This window comes from Mesoplodon bidens (assembly GCF_964165515.1).
Source record: "Mesoplodon bidens genome assembly, chromosome: 3".
Taxonomy (NCBI): domain Eukaryota; kingdom Metazoa; phylum Chordata; class Mammalia; order Artiodactyla; family Ziphiidae; genus Mesoplodon; species Mesoplodon bidens.
The window spans coordinates 66,133,401-66,157,552 of NC_138178.1; the positions used below are offsets into that span (position 1 = coordinate 66,133,401).

The 24,152-nt window shown below is 35.4% G+C and overlaps 1 protein-coding gene across 2 annotated transcripts in view; it reads left to right on the forward strand.

Annotated features, from left to right (window-relative positions):
* NRG4 (neuregulin 4) overlaps positions 1-24,152 on the forward strand; it is a 133,233-nt gene that overhangs the window by 89,443 nt on the left and 19,638 nt on the right. For both annotated transcript variants that reach the window (XM_081228899.1, XM_081228900.1), the window contains 2 exons: positions 9,244-9,393; positions 17,419-17,498. In XM_081228899.1, the coding sequence (XP_081085025.1) occupies positions 9,244-9,393; positions 17,419-17,498 (230 nt within the window). The remainder of the gene's footprint in view (positions 1-9,243; positions 9,394-17,418; positions 17,499-24,152) is intronic.

A 24,152-nucleotide genomic window follows, 5' to 3' on the forward strand; every position in this document is an offset into this window, starting at 1 on the left:
AGAACATAATTATGGTCGAAATAGATGTTTGTCAGAATAATGATTGAATTTAATTGAATACAGTTTTCATTTTTCATAGTTTTTAATAATATGTAGGAGTAATATTAGCTTATTTGATCAGTAAACCTGTATAATTTTAGGAAAAACAAACCCAAGTGGAATAAAATATATACTTCTGTTCTACTAATACTGATAAAGATATAGCTGTTTTATTAAGCCAAAATTATTAAGCTAGTATTGTTTACCAAAGATTTACTCTTATTAATGTGAACTTGGGTTCTTAAAAGTTTTCTTAGTTTTAGCAAGAAGAATTTTATTTAAGTTTAGTACATTTAAAGCATTAGAAGTTCAAACAACAAGGTCCTACTGTTTAGCACAGGGAATTATTAATATAGTCAATAAACTGTGTTTAAACCATAATGGAAAAGAATATGAAAAAGAATATATATGTATAACTGAGTCACTTTGCTGTACAGCAGAAATTAACACAATACTGTAAATCAACTATACTTCAATAAAATTAAAAAAAATAAAGTATTAGAAGTTCGATTTCCTATTCTGGGAATTTTAACAATACTGAATTTATGTAAGAGCTTGTTTATCTCTGTAAGTCAATCAGAACAGAACTTCTTTAATTTAAGAGACTTTATACTATCATTTTTTAGTATCCTCTGGAGAAAGAAAGAAATTTCACACAGAGTAAGAGGTAAAGGCCTTTCTGAGTTTGACACATAGGCATAGAAAGAGCTTATAGCTTCAGATCTATAACTTTGGCACAGATCAAGTAAACACAGAAACATAAAATCTCACTGGTCCAAATGTCAAAAGAGGTACTCTCCTTCCCAGTGGGTATGTAATTTTTAATTGATTTGAGCTAAAAAATTAGAGAAATAAATTTTTAATAAGAGTCTGACAAACCAGTTTCTCTATCCTTTCACCTGGTTGAGTAGATCTCTATCATCCATTTACAGAGATCATCAGATTGTCAAACTATAAAACCAAACTCCTTACCATTGCTCTTACTAATGGGAAAATAACTTATCAGTAGTAAGTAAACCAACGACAAAAAATTAAACATAAAGTTAGTGGAGGGCCTCCCTGGTGGTGCAGTGGTTGAGAGTCCGCCTGCCGATGCAGGGGATACGGGTTCGTGCCCCGGTCTGGGAGGATCCCATATGCCGCGGAGCGGCTGGGCCCGTGAGCCATGGCCGCTAAGCCTGTGCGTCCGGAGCCTGTGCTCCGCAACGGGAGAGGCCACAACAGTGAGAGGCCCGCGTACCGCAAAAAAAAAAAAAAAAAAAAAAAGTTAGTGGAGAGGGGAAAAAAAGCTAGAGAAACAGAGAACCAGCAAATTTTAAGTTCTATTGCTGAGTGGGATTCACCTCTGGAAGCCAGGAAAAGACATGCCTGTGCTTAAGCTATTAAGGAGGTGCACTTCACTGGCAACTCCATTTAACTAGCTCTGTCAGATGAATCCATCTCAGTGGGCAACCTTCAAACTGGTAAAAAAAAAAATAAATTTTTATATAAGGGAAAATCATGATTTTCATACAAATATAAAATGAACATGTGTCAAAGACATATTTAACTCATTCATTAACAAGGGAACCAATAAGATGTTACAACTGACTCAAAGATGAATTCAAACAACACATACTTGGGTGTTCCCTGGCTGACCAGTGGTTAGGACTCTGGGCTTTAACTGCCGAGGGCCCGCACGGCATGGCCAAAAACAAAAACAAAAACAACACACACATGCAAGTATAGGTGATCAGCCATGTTGAAATGAAATACTAAATACTTATCAATATCCACAGGGAAATCTCTTGTATTATACTGGACAAAATTCATTTATTGTCAGTTTTCTACAATTTACAGAGTTTGTAAAATAGCTCAAAGACAATGGAAAGCACAGGCCCCCATAGAATCAGATAACCCAGAAGGGTCGTTAGACAGGGTACCTAACAATCTTGTCTATTTCAAAGTCTTTCACTGAGAACAGTCCAGGCAGAAGCCCTTTCCAGCCCTTGTCCTCTTCGCCAACTTGGGCACAACGTCAGAAAGCCCCTAATCTTTCAACCTTCCAACTAGAACTTTCTAGGTTCGTGGAGAAAGAATGGGGGAAAGGATTTGTCTTCACCTATGTTTGCATCACTAGCTGGATGAGGCCTTTCCTTGCTGCCTCACTTTCCTCTAGGCTTCTTGTGATCACCGTGAAGCCAATCATTGCACAGTGTGGAGGTGGAGTTTTAAGATATCAGGTGTACCCAGAGTGACTTAGTAAGCTCCAGTTCCCTGAGCCTGATCACCAGAATTCTCCCAGAGGGCCACAAGCTCAGACCAAAGAAGGCCCCTGCTGCCTTGACAGAAGCCAAGCTTCGTCCCCTATCCACAACAGTCAGTGTTGGCTAGGTAGAAATCATCATTTGTCAGGTGATAAAATAAAGACTGAATTCTATTTAAGAGAGGCAATTTAGGAGTACCAACTTATAATATATGTAAGGCTTGTTTTATGAAAGTAAAATAATTGAGGATGAGAATCACAATTGGAAAAATGTAAGAAAATCAACATTTATTGTGCTTCTGCATTTGATACGTTGCCTCTTTTAATTGTGTATTGCGTGTGTGTCTGTCCACAGTTTTGCTGGACCTCAGTGTGCTTTTTACTAAACTCAGTTTCCAAAAGGAAATCGTCTGGGTTTTATGAGTTGTTTTATTAATCACATAAAATTTTAAAGTTTTCTTAAGGTCAGTTGGTTACCATAGGCTAGTTCTTGGCACTCTTTTTAGGTAAGACTTCTGTTTTTTCATCTGTAAATTTAGTAGAAGGTTATGGTTCAAAGAAAAAAAATTCAAAATGCTACTGTGATATTAATCAGAACAAAGTCCTTTTTACTTTGACTTTTGGCACTGTACTATATTATTTATATATTATATACTTTATATATTTATTTTGTGTATATATATATATATATATATATACTTTATATATTTATTTTGGCACTGCTTTATTAAACATCAGGATTTAGATTGGTCTTTAGAACACCTTTACAGAAAGGAAATCACAGCCTTGAAGCTGATAATAGAACAGTTGCAAAAAGCACGAAACAACTGCTCTATTTAGCTATGCATTTTGTTAACACTTTTCACATTAGTAACCTTACTTCTGATAAAGCTTTTTCATTAGTATTCTCAGCAAAAACAACTGATATATCTTTCTTGACCCACCATGCTTAGAACAAAAACTTAAAAGAGGATAAATCTTCTTGAAATCATGTTTTTCCAGATCATCTGCTTGTCAAACATAGCAGAATATGGTTTTGAAACAGTGGAAACATAACTGCTCTTAGGTCTGCTTGTCTTCCACCAGCATTTGTCTTACTCAATTGTGTCACTTGTTCAAGAGTAGAAACTACTCTTCAGAACTAACTCAGGTTAGCTCATTGCTGTTCTAGGAAGCAGAACGCCAGTGAAAGATAATGACTGTCCTCCTTTAAAGCTCCTTCATTTTCTTCTTATTTGTTGCATAATAAGTTATGTCAGATTATGCATTTGCTTCTGAATTTTGGTTATCCTTTTAGATAGTGTCTTTTCATCCACTATTTCCTTTGAAAGGCCCCTGAAAAATATCCCAATTTCTCACCAGTAAGATTTCATTTTCAACATAGGAATACCATGCAAAGTGACAACTGTGACTTTTGTTCAGCTCTAATACTTAACTTCTTTTGTCAGGAAGTGAACTGATGCTGGCTTCTCTTTGTCTTATTCCAAGTTGGGGCATGAGATTTTCCCTGCATTAGAAGGTTGTTGAGACCTGAAGCCTGGGAAGGTAAGATGCCAGCATGAATACTGTCCATTTAGAACTGTGGTTTAATTGAGTGTCTGGTGATTTAAGAGCATAAGTCTTTCCATTTTTTCCTGGATTTATGGTCTTGATGTCCTTTAAGTTTTACCAAAACATGTGAAAAATGTCTACAATTGGAAGGCCCATTTATAATTTATCATTTATAAATTCTAAATATAGCTTTATATTTACTGAAATTATTACTTGAAAGGAAGAACTGACATATACCAGTTTTTATGTATAAATAAATCTTTGTATATACAAATATTTGTGTATTTTTTACACCAAGGATCATAACAAAATAGAATACAAAAAATATATACGTATTTTCTGCTTGTAGTTTTACTTTTCCTCCCTGATCATTTTTTTAAAACATATATATCTTATCTTTCAAGAGCAGTTTTGGATTTCCTCCCTGATCTTGTTTTTTTTCTTGAGGAAAACAAAATAGGGTGAGAATTGAGATAATTATTTTTCTCACATGGAGGAAGACAACATTTAAGAAAAAATTTTTAATCACAGAATTTTCCCCAAGTACTCTGGTGAACCCTGCAGCATTCTATGGGTGTCTCTCCCCAAAAGTCTTAATTGGAAAAGAATAGCCAATGCATGGATTCAGTAATGAAGGTCGTGTTTTAAACTACTGTTGCTCATCATTTGTTTACATGCTTCCTTCATTCACTGTGCTTTAGCTAGTTTCAGTACGTAAAATATTTCACATTTTCACAGTGATTTACTTAAGCAAAAAATTATAACACTTCACAATAAAATTACAACAATACCGTACATAATGACAAATATGAATTATTATGTATGCAGGATGTTTTATCCATTTATATACAGATATAGTCTGTAGTCCATTTCAGCACATGAATTATCTTGTTCATAGTCAATCTTGGAAGAACCTAATAGATTTTGCTTTTTTACTAGACTTAGATTATACTTACACACTTGAAGCATACTAGTTATTGGTTTTAAATGGTGCTAATATCATATAAATATTAAAACTTTCGTAAGATTGAATATTAGCTAAGTATCTCTGGGTACTATTAAGAATCTAATAAATGCTTAGTGAAGTTACATTTATGGCACTAGCTAATAAAAGAGTCAGTCTTCCCTGAATTCTTGGCTTATAAAAATCTAGTAGGAGTTTCATAGGATGTTGGCATGTTTGTGTATTGTTATCTGGCCCTGGAATGCTAAAGGGATTTAAGCCCATGTGGTTAGTTCGTGTTTCTTGAACAATCTAATAGTTTTATTTTATTTTGTTTTTGTCACCATTTTTCATGGGTTTCAGATTGAACTTTGATTACTACAGAGTAGGAATCAAACTTGGAAGTCAATTTTGGCATATGCCAATATTATACTTTTTCTTTCCAGGATAGATTAGCCCAAGTGAAGTGGAATTGATGTTGAATCATTGTTTGGTTAGTGGACTCTTATAAAGTTGTTTATTGTTTCTGAAAAATATTTAACACATTTATTGATCTCCATGCTCTTAACTTTTTCTGGCTGTAATTTTTCTTGAGTATTTTATTCCCTGTAGTCCTACATTAGATGTAAACATGGTCTTTGTAAAGTAACTACTTTAATTTCAGTTTCACTTGCATAGTGTTTCAGTGTTCAAAGTACTTTTAGACATTATTTGATTCTGACAATAGCCCTATGAAATAGCAAAAGCAGGTGTTATTTTGATTTTTACAGTGTCTTAGAGAGTTTGAGTGGCTTGCCCAAGGTCACACAGCCAACAGTGATAAGAGTGGGATCAAGAAATCAGTTTTTTCTAGCTCATAGTCCAATACTCTTTCTTTTTTTTTTTTTTAAAGGAACTCCTTTATTATTTATTTATTTATTTATTTTTGGCTGTGTTGGGTCTTCGTTTCTGTGCGAGGGCTTTCTCTAGTTGCGGCAAGCGGGGGCCACTCTTCATCGCGGTGCGTGGGCCTCTCACTGTCGCGACCTCTCTTGTTGCAGAGCACAGGCTCCAGACGCGCAGGCTCAGTAGTTGTGGCTCATGGGCCCAGTTGCTCCACGGCATGTGGGATCTTCCCAGACCAGGGCTCGAACCCGTGTCCCCTGCATTGGCAGGCAGACTCTCAACCACTGCGCCACCAGGGAAGCCCCCAATACTCTTTCTTGAAGCTAAATGGCACTGTTTGTTTACGTGATTAAAAACTTGGTTCTTACAACTTACCTGGAATGCTGTAGAATCTAATGAGGTTATTTCATGTCCAGTGTACTAAACATAGCTTCTGGGTTTAAGGACAAGATTGTTGGTGGTATTCAGCCAGAAAACCAGCACATATGACTTGGATTCTGAGTTTTGGAATTTCTCACCTAGTTGAGCATTTGTACCTGTTCCAGCATTCATCTTTCAGATCTAGGAGAATGTGTGTGATCCTAGTGCTTGATATTCACCTCATTAGGTGGCACAACTGTTTGCTACTTGGCAGTCTGTGCAGAAGTGATGTCCAGAAATAATTTAGCAAGAAAGTTACATGAAGACTGAAGGCTACTTAGTTCTGCATGAAATAGTGGTACAAATGCCTCACCTTTCTGTTTTGCTTCAACTAGTACTACCATTTAGTTATCTGTCTAAATCTTCTTAATTCACCCTTATTTATCCTTAAAGGAGCTGACTTTGCCTAAAGTTTGATATTTGTGTCATAACTGGGTCATAACATTTTCATAAATGAGCTCGAGCTTTAAAAGTGGAATCCTTGTACATACTCATTGGTAGGCTGTGTTTACTTTTTTGTATGATAAATATCTGAAAATTTTAAATTAATTTTTAGGTTAGCCATTTCTACTTCTTAGATAATAACATAATATTTAAATTTCTTTGCTTTTCTCTAAATTCTGATTTGACTAGTTAAATAATAACAAGATGTGTTTATTCTTCACTTTGCTTTATTTAAAGATACCATCAGCTTTTGACTTTCCCACAAGAGCATGTGTTTGCTTGGCCCTGCTGTAAGACAACAGAACAACACTGTAGTGTTGATTGTTTTCCTTTATATGCCTTTATTGTTTGTTTGCTTACAACCTGATCTGACCACTCAGCTTATATTTATACCATTCTCTTGACTCCTTCCAGCTCAAAGTAAACACACAGGGTTAGTTACATCAGCTAGTTTGTCATCTTCTTCCTTGAAGTTCAATCTTACCTAAACTTGAACAGCCTTGAGTAATGAGTTTATAGCATTTTAAAAAAGAAATCTTCCTTATAAAGAAGAATTATACTGTTTCAATTCAGAATTTATTTCTTTAGGGTTCTAGCTACATTCAAATGGAAACTGAACCCCATTTTAATATTTCAAAACCTGAGAGTTATTTTAAAACGATGACAGTAACTTTTTCAGTGGCTAAATCTTTTCTTTAAAAACCTTCCGAAGTCATAAATAATTACTACTTACTGAATTCTGGTTTTGAAAAATTTAGAACTTTTTTTTTTTTTTTACTGTGTGGAATGCCCCTTCTTTGGTTATTTTGTGATGACATATGTATTGATTTTTTTGGTAGTCTCTATATTAACTTTCTAGGCCTGTGTGTGTCTGTGTGTGTGTGTCTCTGTGTGTTATTTATTCCCTTTTTTGGAAGTGGGATGTGGGGCTAGAGGAGAAAGAAACAAATTATTTTCATTTAATCTTTTTTCTCCTCATACTTATTTAACTGACTTGATCTTTGGAAAAAGTAAGTATTTTTTATTTAGACGTTAGGTAATTGTGTTTTGTAAAGTATTTTACTTGCATTTCAGTTTGCCACTCATATTCTGTCCTGTCTTTTCCTTTCTATGTTTCCTCAACTCCATCTTTACAGTAGTTTGAGAGAATCAAAACTGCTTCTTTGCTCAAACTGACACCCCTCCCCCCTCAGTGGAGGCTGTAACCAATAACACCACTGCCTCACCATGTGTAGGGCTTGAGGTTCATAAAACATCTTTCATATGCTCATTTAAGTAAAATCGATCCCTTGTGCTATAACTTGATATTCTTTTCTCTTATTTATTTGTATACTGCTTTATTAGCCTATTACATTAGTTGCCAAGCTTTGTTAGTAATCAGTTCAGCATGTAACTTTCTAGGACTGCATCCTTATTAGACTAGGGTGGGAGAAAAGATAACATTTGTAAATACTTCCTAAACTGGAAAGAGGTGAGGAGGAGAATTAATTTAGTAGAACAGATATTTCTATTTTTGGTAATACTAGCTTAAAGAATATATATACACACATACATATACACACACATTTTTTTTACGCAAAATTATTGCTAAGTGTAGTTTACTCCAGCGGTCACCAACCTTTTTGGCACCAGGGACCAGTTCTGTGGAAGACAGTTTTACCAGGAGCCGGTGGGGAAGGGGGATGGTTCAGGCGGTAATGTGAGCGATGGGGAGCAGCAAATGAAGCTTCGCTTGCTGGCCTGCCGCTCACCTCCTGCTGTGCTGCCCAGTTCCTAACAGGCCGCAGACCGGTACCGGTCCGTGGCCCGGAGGTTGGGGACCCCTGGTTTACTCCGTAACTTCATGGGTTGCTTTATAAACAAACATTAGTATATATTAAAATACTATTCTTTATTTTAACTGCAACTATGAACTAATGAAATTGATCTGGTGCCAAACTCATTAGTTCATATCAATCTCTAGTTTTATAATCTCTGAACATATTAACAGGGAAAAAGGAACTGACTGATATTACCAAAGATTATGGTTCTCTCTATGGTCACATAGTTTTAAAGAGCTGAAAGTAACTGGCTTTAAAATATTTGGCTGGCAAATGAAAATATCACAAAATCTCTAGAAAAGGAAAGTAATAAGGTAAGGAGTAGAACTACCGGATACTAAAGCATATTATAAAGCAACAATATTGAAGCAATATGGTAGAAGCCCAAGATTAGATGTATATATCGTTGAAGAATAAAGAAATGCTGTTACTTATACAAATTTGACATACACTAAAGGAGGCACTGTTAAACAGTGGGAAAGGGAATGATTATTTAATAAATGGGGTTGGAATAACTAGTTAGCAATGTCAAGGAAAAATATACTTAGAACCACATCTATATCAGAAATAACAAAATAAATTTCAGATAAACTTAAGTGTGGATAATTACATATTGAAAATCTAAAAGATAAAAGGACTGAATATTCTATAATTTCTCTGGAATTTCTAAACAATTTAAAAACTGGAAAAGGAAGATAGCAAAGATTAGACTGCACATGCTAATTTGTTTTATTATAACTGTAGCTCTGTGAACATTATAGGAAAGCATGCCTATTCTATGTTCACAATCTGAAAATTAGTCTTATTTTTTTTCATACCAGCTGGAAACCTTATGCTTTCTATACTAGCTAATGGAACAGAGAATGCAATTCTTTATCTAAAATTTTATTCTGTAGATGCATTGAAAATTATACAGGAGCTCGTTGTGAAGAGGTTTTTCTCCCAAGCTCCAGCAACCAAACTAAAAGTGACCTGTTTGCAGCTTTCGTGGCATTGGCTGTTCTTCTAGGAACTCTTATCATTGGAGCCCTCTACTTCCTTTGCAGGTAACCAAAATAAAAACATGCTTTTGAAAAGAAAAAGTAATGCATAAAGTAGTTATCCTACTAAATAATCAATATGCCCTTTAGCTCTAGATTATTTTTCGAGATTTTTTTTCTGTTTAGAGTTATTTCTCTAATAGAGTTACTGTTATTAAATTTTATTATTTATTTATTTTTGTTATAAAATTAATAAGTCATTTTTGAAAGGATCTTAAGCATCCTCTATTTATTCTTTGTTAATGTCATCATCATTATTTACCTTGACTTTTCTAAACTAGTAAGGTAGATCCACATTCACTAAAGTCATCATGCCAAAAACACCTAAATATTTGGACTAGGTCTATTTAAAATAGATTTTGTGAAAGAAAGAAACAATTTATGCAACATGCTGTAAATATAAATTTAAGACATATAGTTAATATCTAGGATCAGCTCTTTATTTAGTGCCTACTCTGTGCTAGACACTGTGCTGATAAGCATAAAGAATATAATAGTGAAGAAAATAGACATGTTCCCTAACTTCATAGAGATTTAAATCAATTTGGAGAGACAGATGAGTAGGCAGGCAACTAATCTGAGAAGACTAGTAACTCATAAGACCAAAGGAAAATTTCTTCACATGAAACAACACTATGCACTGAAGATTACTTTCATTCATTAGTTTTGGTCTTCAGCTTTTTCTGAATTTTTGTGAAAATAAGTGAATATAGAATTTATTAAATTTAGGAGTTATCTGGTATCATAACTCTCATTATTAATTTTTATTAAATGCACACTGTATGCTGTCATAGATATTTGTGCAAATGGAAAATGGAGCTGAGGGTAGTCATAAAAGAGATACAGTGGGCTTGAGAAATTTATATTCTAAGAAAAGTAACATGTAAAATTATATTTCATAAAATCCTCATTTCTGAATTACTTTATACCATGGAGTAAATAAAAATTGGAGACGGTGCTTTAAAATACGTGGTATTGGTATTACATATTTTATTCTAAAATATATTATTTAGGCAATCTAATATGTTTTATCTCATAATTTAGCATCTTACTACAGATATAAAAATTTAAATACAAGCTCATTGTGTCAGATTATATTTCCCAAAGATAGCCACAACGATATCTCTCATTCCCACTTGCTCTTCTGCCGTGTGACTTTGCCACTCTTACATCAAGAGGAAGAGTTTATTTCTCTAAATCTTTGAATCTGGGCAGGCATTCAGACTGCTTTGACCACAGAATATTGTGGAAATGGTGCTGTTCTAGTTCAGGGCATAGCCTTTAAATGGCCTGGCAGCTTCCATTTCCTGTCACTCATACTTCCGCTGCTCTTTCACATAATCAGCTACCATGTTGTGAGAACAAAGAACCAGCCTCAGCTGATCTCCCAGCCGACAGCCAGTGTCAACTACCAGCCATTTGAATAAGCCACCTCAGACATCCAGCTCAGTTGAACCTTTAGTTGATCCAGACTTAGCTGCCAGTTGACTGCAACCACAGAGATCCCAAGCAAAAACTGCCCAGCTGTCAACCCACAGAAAACCATGAGAGATAAATTGTTTTAATCCACTAAATTCGGGTTGATTTGTTATACTGTTACAGATAACCAGAACACCCATGTTTGGAATTAGGTGTACTCTTGACTTTAAATCATGTTTGGAAAAAAAATGAATAATGATTTATTATTTTATTCTATCCCTCTAAATATTTTGTTGGTCTAATATGCTAAGGAGAAGACCAACTGACTAATTCCCTCATTAATCACTCTAGTGCCAGGTTGGAAATATAGCATTTCATGTTATTGATTGGATAATAAATACTTTTGTAATATCAATCAGGATAGGCTAGGTAATTATCAACCCTAACAGTTTAGTGGCTTAAAAAAATAAGACTGTTTCCCATTCATAGTGTATAATTATTATCATTTGGCAGACCGGCTTTTATAATCATAGTCACTTAAAATCTCAAACTGATGGAGCAGCCACCATCCTGAATGCTGTGGGCTGCTCTGCCAGAGGGTTTCATATTTGAGTTGAAATGATCTGTCTGGCCATGATTCATTGGCCAGAATGAGCTGCATGGTCCTACTTAAGGGGGTACCAGGAAATGCTATTCTACCATATGCCTATAAGGTAGAGAGCTAGAAATACACATCCTACATAATGACCAAAGGATTTATTAGGAAATCTAATATTCATTCCACTGGGAATTGTTAAGAGGGTTTTTTTTGAATTCCATAGAGCTTTAACATTGCTGTAATTGTCTAAAAAGGAAACTTCTGTGCAAACCCATTGAGTTTGTGCCATGGTATGTTGTACCCCACAGGTGCTTAATGACACAAAGTTTCAGAGGAGACCTTCTAGAACACAGTAACTCTGCAGGCTTGAGCCAGAATTTAGCAATATTGCTAGTATGAGCAGGCTAAACAATACCTTTTTGGTAGAAAGTATAGATAAAAGAAAAATGAAAGTACAGTTGACCCTTGAACAACACAGGTTTGAACTGCATGGGTTCACATATATGCAGATTTTTTTTGAATACATACTACAGTACTACCTAATCCATGGTTGGTTGAATCCCTGGATGTGCAATCATGGATATGGAGAGCCAACTGTAAAGGGTATATGTGGATTTTCAACTGTGTGGTGGTCAGCGCCCCTAACTGCTGCATTGTTCAAGGGTCAACTGTATATAAGAACAAGAAAGGACAAAAGGAACCTCCAATCACAAATATTATCTGGTTTGCATCCTGATGCAGTCTGAATGTCTAGGGAAAAAAAGCTAGGAATGTTGAATAATTCAGGCTGGCGGTGCCCCAGGTGGTTGACAGAAACAAATGCAAATTAATTCTTGAAGAACCCACTTTCATCCTTTACCTTAAAAAGTATCTCACAGTATAAAAAGATTACCAAACATATAAGAAAAGAAGCACCATGAGTTAGAACCCACAGAAACAACTGATAGTAAAATCAGATATTCAAAATCTTTATTTTTTGGAAGACTCAGATACGTAATATAAAATACATATGTTTAATATATACCAAGAAATAAATGAGAGGCTTGTAAATAAGCAAATTTGACAAAGACCAAAACAGAACTGTAATGCATAAAATATAATAATTGTAATTTTTTAAAAGCCAATACATGTCTTAGTTCAATAAAATTTTTTAACCAAGAATACATTTTTAATAGCAAATTAGACACAATAAAAGATTTAATGAAGTGAAAGATATAGATAAGAAATTACCCAGAAGGTAATTCTGAGAGGAAAAGAAATGGAAAATGTTATAGAGAGGTCAAGAGAAGTCAAGAAAAAGGGAGACCAGAGAGAAAGTACCTAGAAATGTACGATAGAAGAGAGAAAGGGGCAAAGGCAGTATTTGAAAAGGTAATGGCTGAGACCTTTGCAGAACTGATGAAAGTCAACCACAGATTCTAGAAGTCCAACAAATTTCAAGCAGGATAAAAATAAGTTTACATATGGGCACAGCCCAGTACAACTGTAGAATGCTCAAAGAGAAAATTGCAAAAATGTTACAAAAGAATGACAGATTATCTTAAAAATGCAACAATTTTACTGAAAGCTGGCTGCTCAGTAGGAAAGAAGCAAAACCAGAAGACAGAGTAAGCAATGATATTTTCAGTATCCACTGAAAATAACCATCAACCCCAAATTTCTGTATCATTTAAAACATCTTTCAGGAATGAGGGTAAAATGAAGATACTTTTTTTAATTTATTTATTTTAAATTTTATTTATTTTTGGCCACATTGGGTCTTTGTTGCTGCCCGTGGGCTTTCTCTAGTTGTGGTGAGTGGGAGCTACGCTTTATTGTGGTGCACGGGCTTCTCATTGAGGTGGCTTCTCTCATTGCCAAGCATGGGCTCTAGACGCATGGACTTCAGTAGTTGCGGCACGGGGGCCCTAGAGCATGTGGGCTTCAGCAGTTGCGGCACATGGGCTCAGTAGTTGCGGCACACAGGCTCTAGGGCACACGGGCTTCAGTAGTTGTGGCATGCGGGCTCAGTAGTTGTGGCTCGCGGGCTGTAGAGCGCAGGCTCAGTAGTTGTGGTGCACGGGCTTAGCTGCTCCACGGCCTGTGGGGTCTTCCTGGACCAGGGATTGAACCCACGTCCCCTGCACTGGAAGGCAGATTCTCAACCACTGGACCACCAGGGAAGTCCCAAAGATACTTTTAGATAAGAAAAACTTGTAAGAGTTTGTCCTCTCATATTTTCAAGCAGAAGGAAATTGATCCTGTATGGTATATTGAGATGCAAGAAAGAAGAAAGATCAGAGAAAGTCATTATGTGAATGAATCAAAACAAATATTGTATAAATTTTAATAATAGTACTGTACTATGTCTTTGAAAAGAGGAATTAAAATACATGATGGCAGGACTTCTCTGGTGGCGCAGTGATTAAGAATCCGCCTACCAATGCAGGGGACACTGGTTCAAGCCCTGGTCTGGGAAGACCCCACATGCCGTGGAGCAACTAAGCCCGTGCGCCACAACTACCGAGCCTGCTCTCTATAGCCCACTAGCCACAACTACTGAGCTTGCATGCCACAACTACTGAAGCCTGTGCTCCATAGAGCCCATGCTCTGCAACAAGAGAAGCCACCACAATGAGAAAGAAGCCCATGCACCACAACAAAGAGTAGCCCCCACTCGCTGCAACTAGAGAAAGCCCACATGCAGCAACAAAGACCCAATGCAGCCAAAAATAAATAAATAAATAAATAAATAAATTTATTAAAAAAAAGAAACACATGATGGTGATAGCAAATAAGTTGAAAGGATTGTAATTAAATATACTAAAGGATTTTAAATGGGAGGAGGATAATATATAGGTTAATGTGAGACCTTGATATACTAGGAATGAACATGTCTAGGGTGACAATTGAAGAAAAAATCAAAACACATAATTTACAAATTAGAGGAAGGACAAAAAGGAATAAAAAATAATCAATTGATTAAACATAAAGAAAAATAGAGAAAAAAGGATAAATAGAAAGTATGATATAACATGGTAGATTTAAATCTAAATATATCAGTAATTATTTTAAATATAATTATACTAAAGATTCCAGGTAAAAAACAAAGATTGACATAATACACCTATATTTTAAAATCTAAATTCTTGATGCTAAATCCTTCCAGATAAGGATACAAAAAGATTAGGAGTAAAAAGGTCATATAACTATCAGACAAAATAAATGTTATGGTAAAAGGTTTCGTTCACTAGGAGGATTTAACAATTTAAAAATGTATGTGCTCTTATAAGCAAAATCTTAAAAAGTATAAATCAAAATTTGAAATACAAAGGAGAAATAAGCAAAACCACCATCACCGTTAAATTTTAATGTATGAGTCTCAGAAATTTATAAGAAAGGAGATAAAAATCAGTAAGACTTTATAAGATTTTAGCAATGTAATTAACACATTTGATCTAGATTTATTCTAGAACACAGTACAAAATCCTTTATAAACTCATACAGAATATTTATGAATATTATTCTGTGCTGGGCAGTAAAACAGTTTTCAACACATTTCAAAGGTTTGATGTTATACCACATGCTCAGTCTTCAGTGTGATTAAGAGGAAAGTCAGGGACAAGAATAACTATCAAAGACCTTCACATTTGGAAATTAAGAAATACATGTCTGTATAATTCATGGATCAAAGAGCTCACAATGGAAATTGGGAAATATTTTGACTGGAACTATAATGAAAATACTATATAACAAATCTGAGAGATGCAAATGAACCAGCAGAGGAAAACTTATAGCCCTAAATGCTTATATGAGAAAAGAAGAAAGCCTGGAAATAAATAAGCTAAGCATTCATCTCACTAAGTTAGAAAAAGAATAGCAAAATAAATGCCAGGAAACTAGAAGGAAGTAAAAATAAAGAGTAGGAGTTAAAGAAAATAAATGTAAAATAGGTATAATAGAGAGGAACAACAAAGACAAAATTGGTTCTATGAAAAGATTAATAATATTGACAAATCTCTTTCAAAGAAGCAGGGGGAAGGCACAAATGAATATTATTAGGAATGAATAAAGATATAATAACTCAGGTGCCACAGACATTAAAAAGATCAAATAACCTACACATATCCTCCCATATACTTTAAATCATCTCTGAACACCTAATACAATGTAAATGGTAGGTAAATAGTTGTAAATATGATATAAATACTATGTAAATAGTTGTCAGCTTTAGGCAAATTCAAGTTTTGCTTTTTGGAGCTTTCTGTATTCTTTTTTTTCTTTTTCAAATATTTTCGATTTGAGATTGTTTGAATCCACGGATGCAGAACCCTCTGATACAGCAGGTCGACTGTACAACAGAAATGGTATACAGTGCAGTGGGGAAATAACGGACTTTCCAATAAATAGTATTGGCATTACTGTTTATCCACATGGAAGAAAGTAAAGTTGGATCTTTGCCTCAAAGCATACCTCAAAATCAGTACAGGTAGATTAAAGACCTAAATGTGAAATGCAAAATGAAAACTCTCAGAAGAACATTTAAAGAATATCTTTGTGCCCTTGGGAGTAGGGATAGATTTCTGTAACAAGATTCAAGAAGTACAAATTGTAAAACAAACGGCAGATAAATTTGACTAAACTTCTAGTTATCAAAAGACACTATTGAAAAAAAAGCCTAGCTACAAAGTGGGAGAAGTCCCAAAGATAAAATAGATGCATATATGTCTTGAGTATATCATGTGAAAATAGATGCATATATGTCTTGAGTATATCATGAACTCCTACAAATCAAGAAAATAGTAAACCTGTAGACAAATGGGAAAAATTTAAAAAATGTATAAAAGATGAAGAAAATTCCATAAAATAAACATAAAAAATGCTCAATCTTCTTAGTCAGGAAACTGCAAATTCAGCCTGCAATTATCTTGCCCATAAGATTGGCAAAACTTTTTTAAAAAATCCAAACAATATAAAATGTGAGATTTTAGAGTTTGAAACAGTTTTGAACACTTTTGATTCAGTTTGCAAATGTCTTGTAAAGTTAAAAAACTATATGTGCTGCAACCAAGCAGTCTCACTTCTGAAATTGCTTTAAGCTGAGGGCCTTTTGAAATTTAATAAGAAATTAATGCCGTATTTGAATGAGGTCCAAAATGATAACCCACTAATGCTGAACTCCAGGCTAGAATCAATTGTGTTTCATAAGGAGGAATCAGTATATTTTTATAAAACACTTTCATTTTGCTATGGTAAAAGTGGTTTTGAATTCATTTTTATTAATGTAAGGTAATATTTTAGGCACTGACTTATTGAAAAAAACTGAAAGCAAGTATACATTCCAAAATCTTATTTAATATTAAAAGTAGTTTTTTTTTTTGCGGTACACGGGCCTCTCACTGTTGTGGCCTCTCCCGTTGCAGAGCACAGGCTCCAGATGCACAGGCTCAGCAGCCATGGCTCACGGGCCCAGCCACTCCGCAGCCCGTGGGATCTCCCTGGACCAGGGCACAAACCCGTGTCCCCTGCATCGGCAGGCGGACTCTCAACCACTGCGCCACCAGGGAAGCCCCAAAAGTAGTTTTTTAAAGCTCTGTCATGACACCTGAATACAATTAGAACCTATATTAATTGACTCGATGACCAAAAAGATTGATGAACTGCAACCTTAAAAAAGTGCAAATGAGTTTTTCAATAGTTGACTAAAGCCACCCCATGTCACATTAAGGGTCCCAACTAATAATTAAAACTAGCCACTTGAAGAAGAGCACAAAAACATTACACTAAAATACAACAGTTCTGCTGTCTTAAAGGAGGAAGACTAAGTGGCATCATCAGCATCTGAGGTCCCCACAGATGACCTACCTGCCCTGGAGGATTTGTTAAATAATGGGGCATGGTTTTAGGGAAGCTCTGGCAGTTTCAGAGAGTTGTGGAAAAGAAAATGTACCTCCACATATTCAACTTTAAACTTTCTTTCCGGTTTTCCACTTACCCATTTTCCATTTGTGTGTTTCTTTCCTCTTTACTGTCAGGAAGGGCCACCTTCAGAGGGCCAGTTCGATCCAGTATGATATCAGCCTGGTAGAGACAAGCAGTACCAGTGTCCACCACAGTGAGTAAATTCAAAATGAAGTGCTTATTTTAAAGCCCTAGATTAGATGGTGGTTGTTACATGGGATTTAGATCTATCCAAAAAATAGTTGACCCAAAAATTTTTTCTGTGGGTTTTTCATGTGAAGATGAATTTCTTACTAGCTATATGACACAAGTCACCTTTTTATCCCAAAGAAAACCATGTTATCTCAATATGTGAAATTACGATATTAGCTATAATGTGTTACACAGATTACTGTAAGGGACTGATCTCTCCAGAAGTAATCTGAAGTGGGCTGGTACACAGGGAGGAGGAGGAGGAGGATTTTTACCTACAGTATAGGCAAATCTTTGGGAAGCTTGTAGGTCAGTTCATGTTTTAAAAGTATTGTGAGACTTTTGCTTCTGACCAAGATGGAGTAACAGGGCCTGGATTTACCTACTACTTGAAAAATTAAAAAATGGACATTATACATTAAGCAATGGTTTTCAAGACATTGGATGACAGGAAACAAAGGATCGTGATCCCTGAGAGATGGGAAACAGTTGAGATGAGCCAATGACTGCCTCAGATTATTGCCTTGAAGGAGTTTCCAGGCTGTGGCACAGGGGTTTGGGGGGACGGCCCAGGCTGAGCTTGGTTGATTCCCTGAATTGAGAAGATGAGGCTGAGAGTCCAGAAACATCAATGTGGCTATAGTTCACTGAATGGAGTACTGGAAAAGAAAGAGCTGCAAAGGGAGAGAATTTCAGAGATCTTCAGTTCAAGTATTCAGCTGAGTAATCATCAGCACATATATAGTAGGAAAATACTTGAGGTTAGGGTAAGAATTACCTGAAAGGATTAGAGGTACCCAGTACTCACACAAGGTTAGGAAAAGTGCCTGTTCCCAATAATAAGACTAAAAATCCTAATTATTCATTGGGTAATAGGTAGAGTACACAGAAGAGTGTTTCCCCGGTAGTGGGGAATAACTAGCCCTAGATTGAGCACTGCTCCAGTCCTGCCTAACAAACCTTAAAAGCAAGAACTGAAAGAATCAACTTGTTTCCAAATAACTGCATCCAAGATCAAAGCTCAATAATAATAAAAAAAAAAAATCCAGTACCCAACAGGTAAAACTCACATATCTAACATCCAATCAAAAATTACAAACCTGTTAGTTTAACATATGAAAATCAGTCAATGTGATACACCACATTAATAGAATGAAAGATAAAAACCACATCATCACAGTAGATGCAGAAAAAGCATTTGACAAAGTTTGACATCCATTTATGATAAAAACTCTCAACAAAATAGGTATAAAAAGATACTTCCTCAACACGATAAAGGCCATTTATGAAAATCCCACAGCTAACATCATTATCAATGGGGAAAAACTGTAAGCTTTTTCTCTAAGATTCAGTATAAGGCAAGGATGCCCACTCACACAAGTTCTATTTAACATAGTACTGGAAGTACTAGCAAGAGCAATCAGACAAAGAAAAGAAAAGAAGAAAAAGGAAAAAACATCCCGATATGAAAGGAAGAAGTTAAGTTATCTCTGTTTGCAGATGACATGATCATATATGTAGAAAACCCTAAACACTGATTAATAAACTGTTAGAACAAATAAATGAATTAAGTAAAGTTGCAGGATACAAAAATCAGCATATAAAAATCAGTTGCATTTCTCTACACAGTGATCTATACAAAAAGGAAATCAAGAAAACAATCCTATCTTCAATAGCGTCAAAATGAATAAAACCCTTAGGAATAAATTTAACCAAGGAGGTGAAAGATCTGTACAATGAAAACCATACAATTCCAATAGCATTTTTCACAGAAATAGAAAAAACAATCTTAAAATTTGTATGAAACCACAAAAGACTGAGTAGCCAAAGCAATCTTGCAAAAGAGGAGAGTTGGAGGCAACATACTTCCTGGTTTCAAATTATATTACAAAGCTACAGTAATCAAGGCAGTATGGTACTGGCATAAAAAGAAACACATAGATAATGGGACAGAATTGAGGAAACCAGAAATGAATCCCATCATACACAATCAATGAATTTTTGACAAGGGTGCCAAGAATACACAAAGGATAGTCTTCTCAATAAATGGTGTTGGGAGAATAGGATATCCACATAGAAAAGAGTGAAACTGGACCACTATAGTGCATCATACACAAATATCAACTCAGAATGAATTAAATACTTACATGCAGGACCTGAACCATAAAACTCCTAGAAGGAAATATAGGAAAAAAGCTCCTTGGCATTTGCAATGATTTTTTGGATATGACACCAAAAGCTCAGGCAACAAAAGCAAAAATAAACAAGAGGGACTACATCAAACTAAAAATCTTCACACAGCAAAAGAAATAATCAACAAAATGAGAATGCAACCTAAGGAATGGGAGAAAATATTTGCAAACATATATCAGAAAAGGGGTTAAAACCCAAAATAAATAAGGAACTCATACAACTCAATAGCAAAGAAACCAACCAATCCAATTTTAAAATGGGCCTCTCCAGCATGCTAAGCTCATTCTTTCTTTGAGTTCTCAGAGAAATGTATGTGGAATGCCTTTTTACCCCTATAGTTCTAAATAAATGAAATATTAAAATAACTTTTTAAAGCAGTCAAACGGGATTTTAAGTGTAGGACTTCTTATGAGTTAATCGCAAGTTTTATTTTTTTTAAACCTTAAGTTCAAGTAAGATTCCTCTCTCTTCTTACTGAGTGTCATAGGACCAATTACATCTTAATACATAAGCCCATGAAGGAGACAAAAAATTTCCCAGAGTTTCCAGAAATTAGTTTTTTCCTTTGCGTATGTGACCAAAAAGGAGGAGAGGAGCAAAGGACCTGAATGGACATTTTTCCAAAGAAGATACGCAAATAGCTAACAAGTATATGAAAGGTATTCAGTATTATTAATCATCAGGGAAATGCAAATCAAAACCACAGTGAGATATTACCTCATGACTATTATCAAAAAATAAAAGATAAGTGTTGGCAAGGATGTTGGAAAAAAAGGAAACTTTGTACACTGTTGGTGGGAATGTAAATTGGTTAAGCCATTATAGAAAATGTTATGGAGGTTCCTCAAAAAATTAAAAATAGGACTACCATATAATCCAGCAATCCCTCTACTGGGTATATACCCAAAGGAAATGAAATCAGTACCTCAAAGAGATAGCTGTGCTCCCATGTTTATTGCAGCATTATTTACAATAGCCAAGATATGAAAACAACCTGTATCCATCAATGGATGAATGGATAAAGAAATGGTGGTATATACAATGAAAATTACTCAGCCTTTAAAAAGGAGATCCTGCCATTTGCAACAACATGAATGGACCTGCAGGACAGTGTGCTAAGTGAAATAAGCCAGACAAAGAAAGAAAAATACTTCATGACCTCATTTATATGTTTTTTTTAATCTTTTTTTTTTTTTGGCCACACCACGTGGCATGCAGCATCTTAGTTCCCCGACCAAGGATTGGACCCGCGCCACCTGCAGTGAAGAGAGAGAGAAAGGGGCAGAGAATTTATTTGAAGAAATAGTAGTTGAAAACTTCCCTAACCTAGGAAAGGAAACACATCCAGGTCCAGGAAGCATAGAGAGTCCCAAACAAGATGAACCCAAAGAGGTCCACACCAAGACACATTGTAATTAAAAATGGCAAAAAATTAAAGGATAAGAGAGAATCTTAAAAGCAGTGAGGGAAAAACAACTAGTGATGTACAAAGGAACTCATAACACTGTCAGCTGACTTCTCAGCAGAAACTTTGCAGGTCAGAAGGGAACAGCACAGTATGTTCAGTGTGAGGAAAGGAAAAAACCTACAACCAAGAATACTCTACCCAGAAAGGAGAGATAAAGAGTTTTTCAGACAAGCCAAAGCTGAGAGTTCAGCACCAGTAAACTGGCTTTACAAGAAATGTTAAAGGGACTTATATAAGCAGAAAAGAAGAAACCACAGCTAGAAATATAAAAATTACAAAAGGAAGAATCTATAAAAACAGACTCATAGATGCAGAGAACAAATGGGTGGTTGCCAGAAAGGAGGGATGGTGGACAAAATAGATGAAGGGGATTAAGAGGTACGAACCTCCAGTTATATAATAAATAAGTCATGGGGATGTAACATACGGCATAAAGAATATGATCAATAATATTATAATAACTTTGTATGGGACAGATGATTACTAGACTTATCATTATTTCATAATGTATGCAGATGTCAAATCATTATGTAGGACACCTGAAACTAACATAATATTGTACATTAACTATATTTCAATTTAAAAAAAAGAAAAAAGAAAAGAAGAAATAAGTAGTATAGCTACTGTGGAAAACAGTTTAGCAGTTTCTTAAAGAGTTAAACATAAATTTATCTTAATATCCAGCAACCCCATCCCTAGATAACAACCCACAATAAATGAAAACATATGTCTACACAAAGACTTGAATGTCCATAGTGGCAATATTCATAATAAACCCAAAGTGGAAATAATCTAAATATTCATCAACTAGATATGGTTTGTCCATGAAATGGAATACTATTCAGCCATAAAAAGGGACAAAGTATTGATACACGCTGTAACATGGATAAATCTCCATTATGCTAAGTGATACCAGCCACAAAAGACCACAAATTGCATGCTTGCACTTATATTAAGGTTAATGCTATAACATGGATGAACCTTGAAGATACTATGCAAGTGGTTGCCTAGGGTTGAGTTTGGAATGGGAAGTGACTGCAAAAAAATTAAACATAGAATCACTATATGATCCAGCAATTCCACTTCAGGGTATATACATAAGAGAATCCAAGCCAGGAGCTCAAATAGTTATTTGTATACCACTGTTCATAGAAGCGTTATTCACAATAGCCAAAAGATGGAAACCACCCAAATGTCCATCAAGGAATGAACTGATTGGACAGCTGCATGTAAATCAATGAAGTTAGAACACACCCTCATACCATACACAAAAATAAACTCTAAATGGCTTAAAGACTTAAATATAGGACATGACATCATAAAACTCCTAGAAGAGAAGATAGGCAAAACATTCTCTGACATAAATTGTACCAAGGTTTTCTTAGGTCAGTCTCCCAAAGCAATAGAAATAAAAGCAGAAATAAACAAATGGGACCTAATCAAACTTATAAGCTTTTGCACAGCAAAGGAAACCATAAACAGAACAAAGAGACAACCCACAGAATGGGAGAAATATTTGCAAATGATGCAACCAACAAGGGCTTAATCTCCAAAATATACAAACAGCTCATACAACTCAACAAAAAACCAAACAGCCCAATCAAAAAATAGGCAGAAGAACTAAACAGACATTTCTCCAAAGAACACATACAGATGGCCAACAGGTACATGAAAAGGTGCTCAGCGTCTCTAATTATTAGAGAAATGCAAATCAAAACTGCAATGAGGTATCACCTCATACTGGTCAGACTGGCCATCGTTAAAAAGTCTACAAATAACAAATGGTGGAGAGGGTGTGCAGAAAAGCAAACCCTCCTACACTGTTGGTGGGAATGTAAACTGGTGCAGCCACTATGGAAAGCAGAGATTCCTCAAAAAGCTAAAAACAGAGTCGCCATATAATCCAGCAATCCCACTCCTGGGCATATATTCAGACAAAACTATAATTCAAAAAGATACATGCACCCCTATGTTCACAGCAGCACTCTTCACAATAGCCAAGACATGGAAACAACCTAAATATCCACTGACAGATGAATGGGTAAAGAAGATGTGGTACATATATACAATTGAATACTACTCAGCCATGAAAAAAGAATGAAAGAATGCTGTTTGCAGCAACATGGATGGATCTAGAGATTATCATACTAAGCGAAGTAACTAGAAAGACAAATACCATGGGATATCACTTATATGAGGAATCTAAAATATAACGCAAATAAACTTATCTATGAAACAGAAACAGACTCAGAGACATAGAGAACAGAATTGTGGTTATCAGGGGGTGGGGGTGGGGGTGGGGGAGTGATGGAGTGGGAGTTTGGGGTTAGGAGATGCAACCTGTTATATATAGAATAGATAACAACAAGGTCCTACTGCATAGCAAAGGGAACTATATTCAATATCCTGTGATGAACCATAATGGAAAAGAATATTTTTAAAAAGATTGTATATATATGTATAATGGAATCACTTTGCTGTACAGCAGAAATTAACATAACATTGTAAATCAACTATACTTTAAAAAAGCATTTTTTAAAAAAGGAATGAATTGATAAACCCAAAGTGATACATGAATACAATGGAATATTATTTAGCCTTAAAAAGGAATCAAATTGATTCATGCTACAACATGGATGAACTTTTAAGACAGTATGCTAAGTGAAATAAGCCAAACACAAAAGATAAGTATTACATGATTTCACTTATTTGAAGTATCTAATCAAATTCATAGAGACAGAAAGTAAAATGGTTGTTACCAGGGGCTAAGAGTAGGAGAATGGGGAGTTATTTAATGACTACAGAGTTTCAGTGTGGGATTATGAAAAAGTTTTGGAGATGCATGGTGGTGATGATTGTACACAGTGTGGAACTGAACTGTACAGTTTAAAATGGTTAAAATGGGGCTCCCCTGGTGGCGCAGTGGTTGAGAGTCTGCCTGCTGATGCAGGGGAC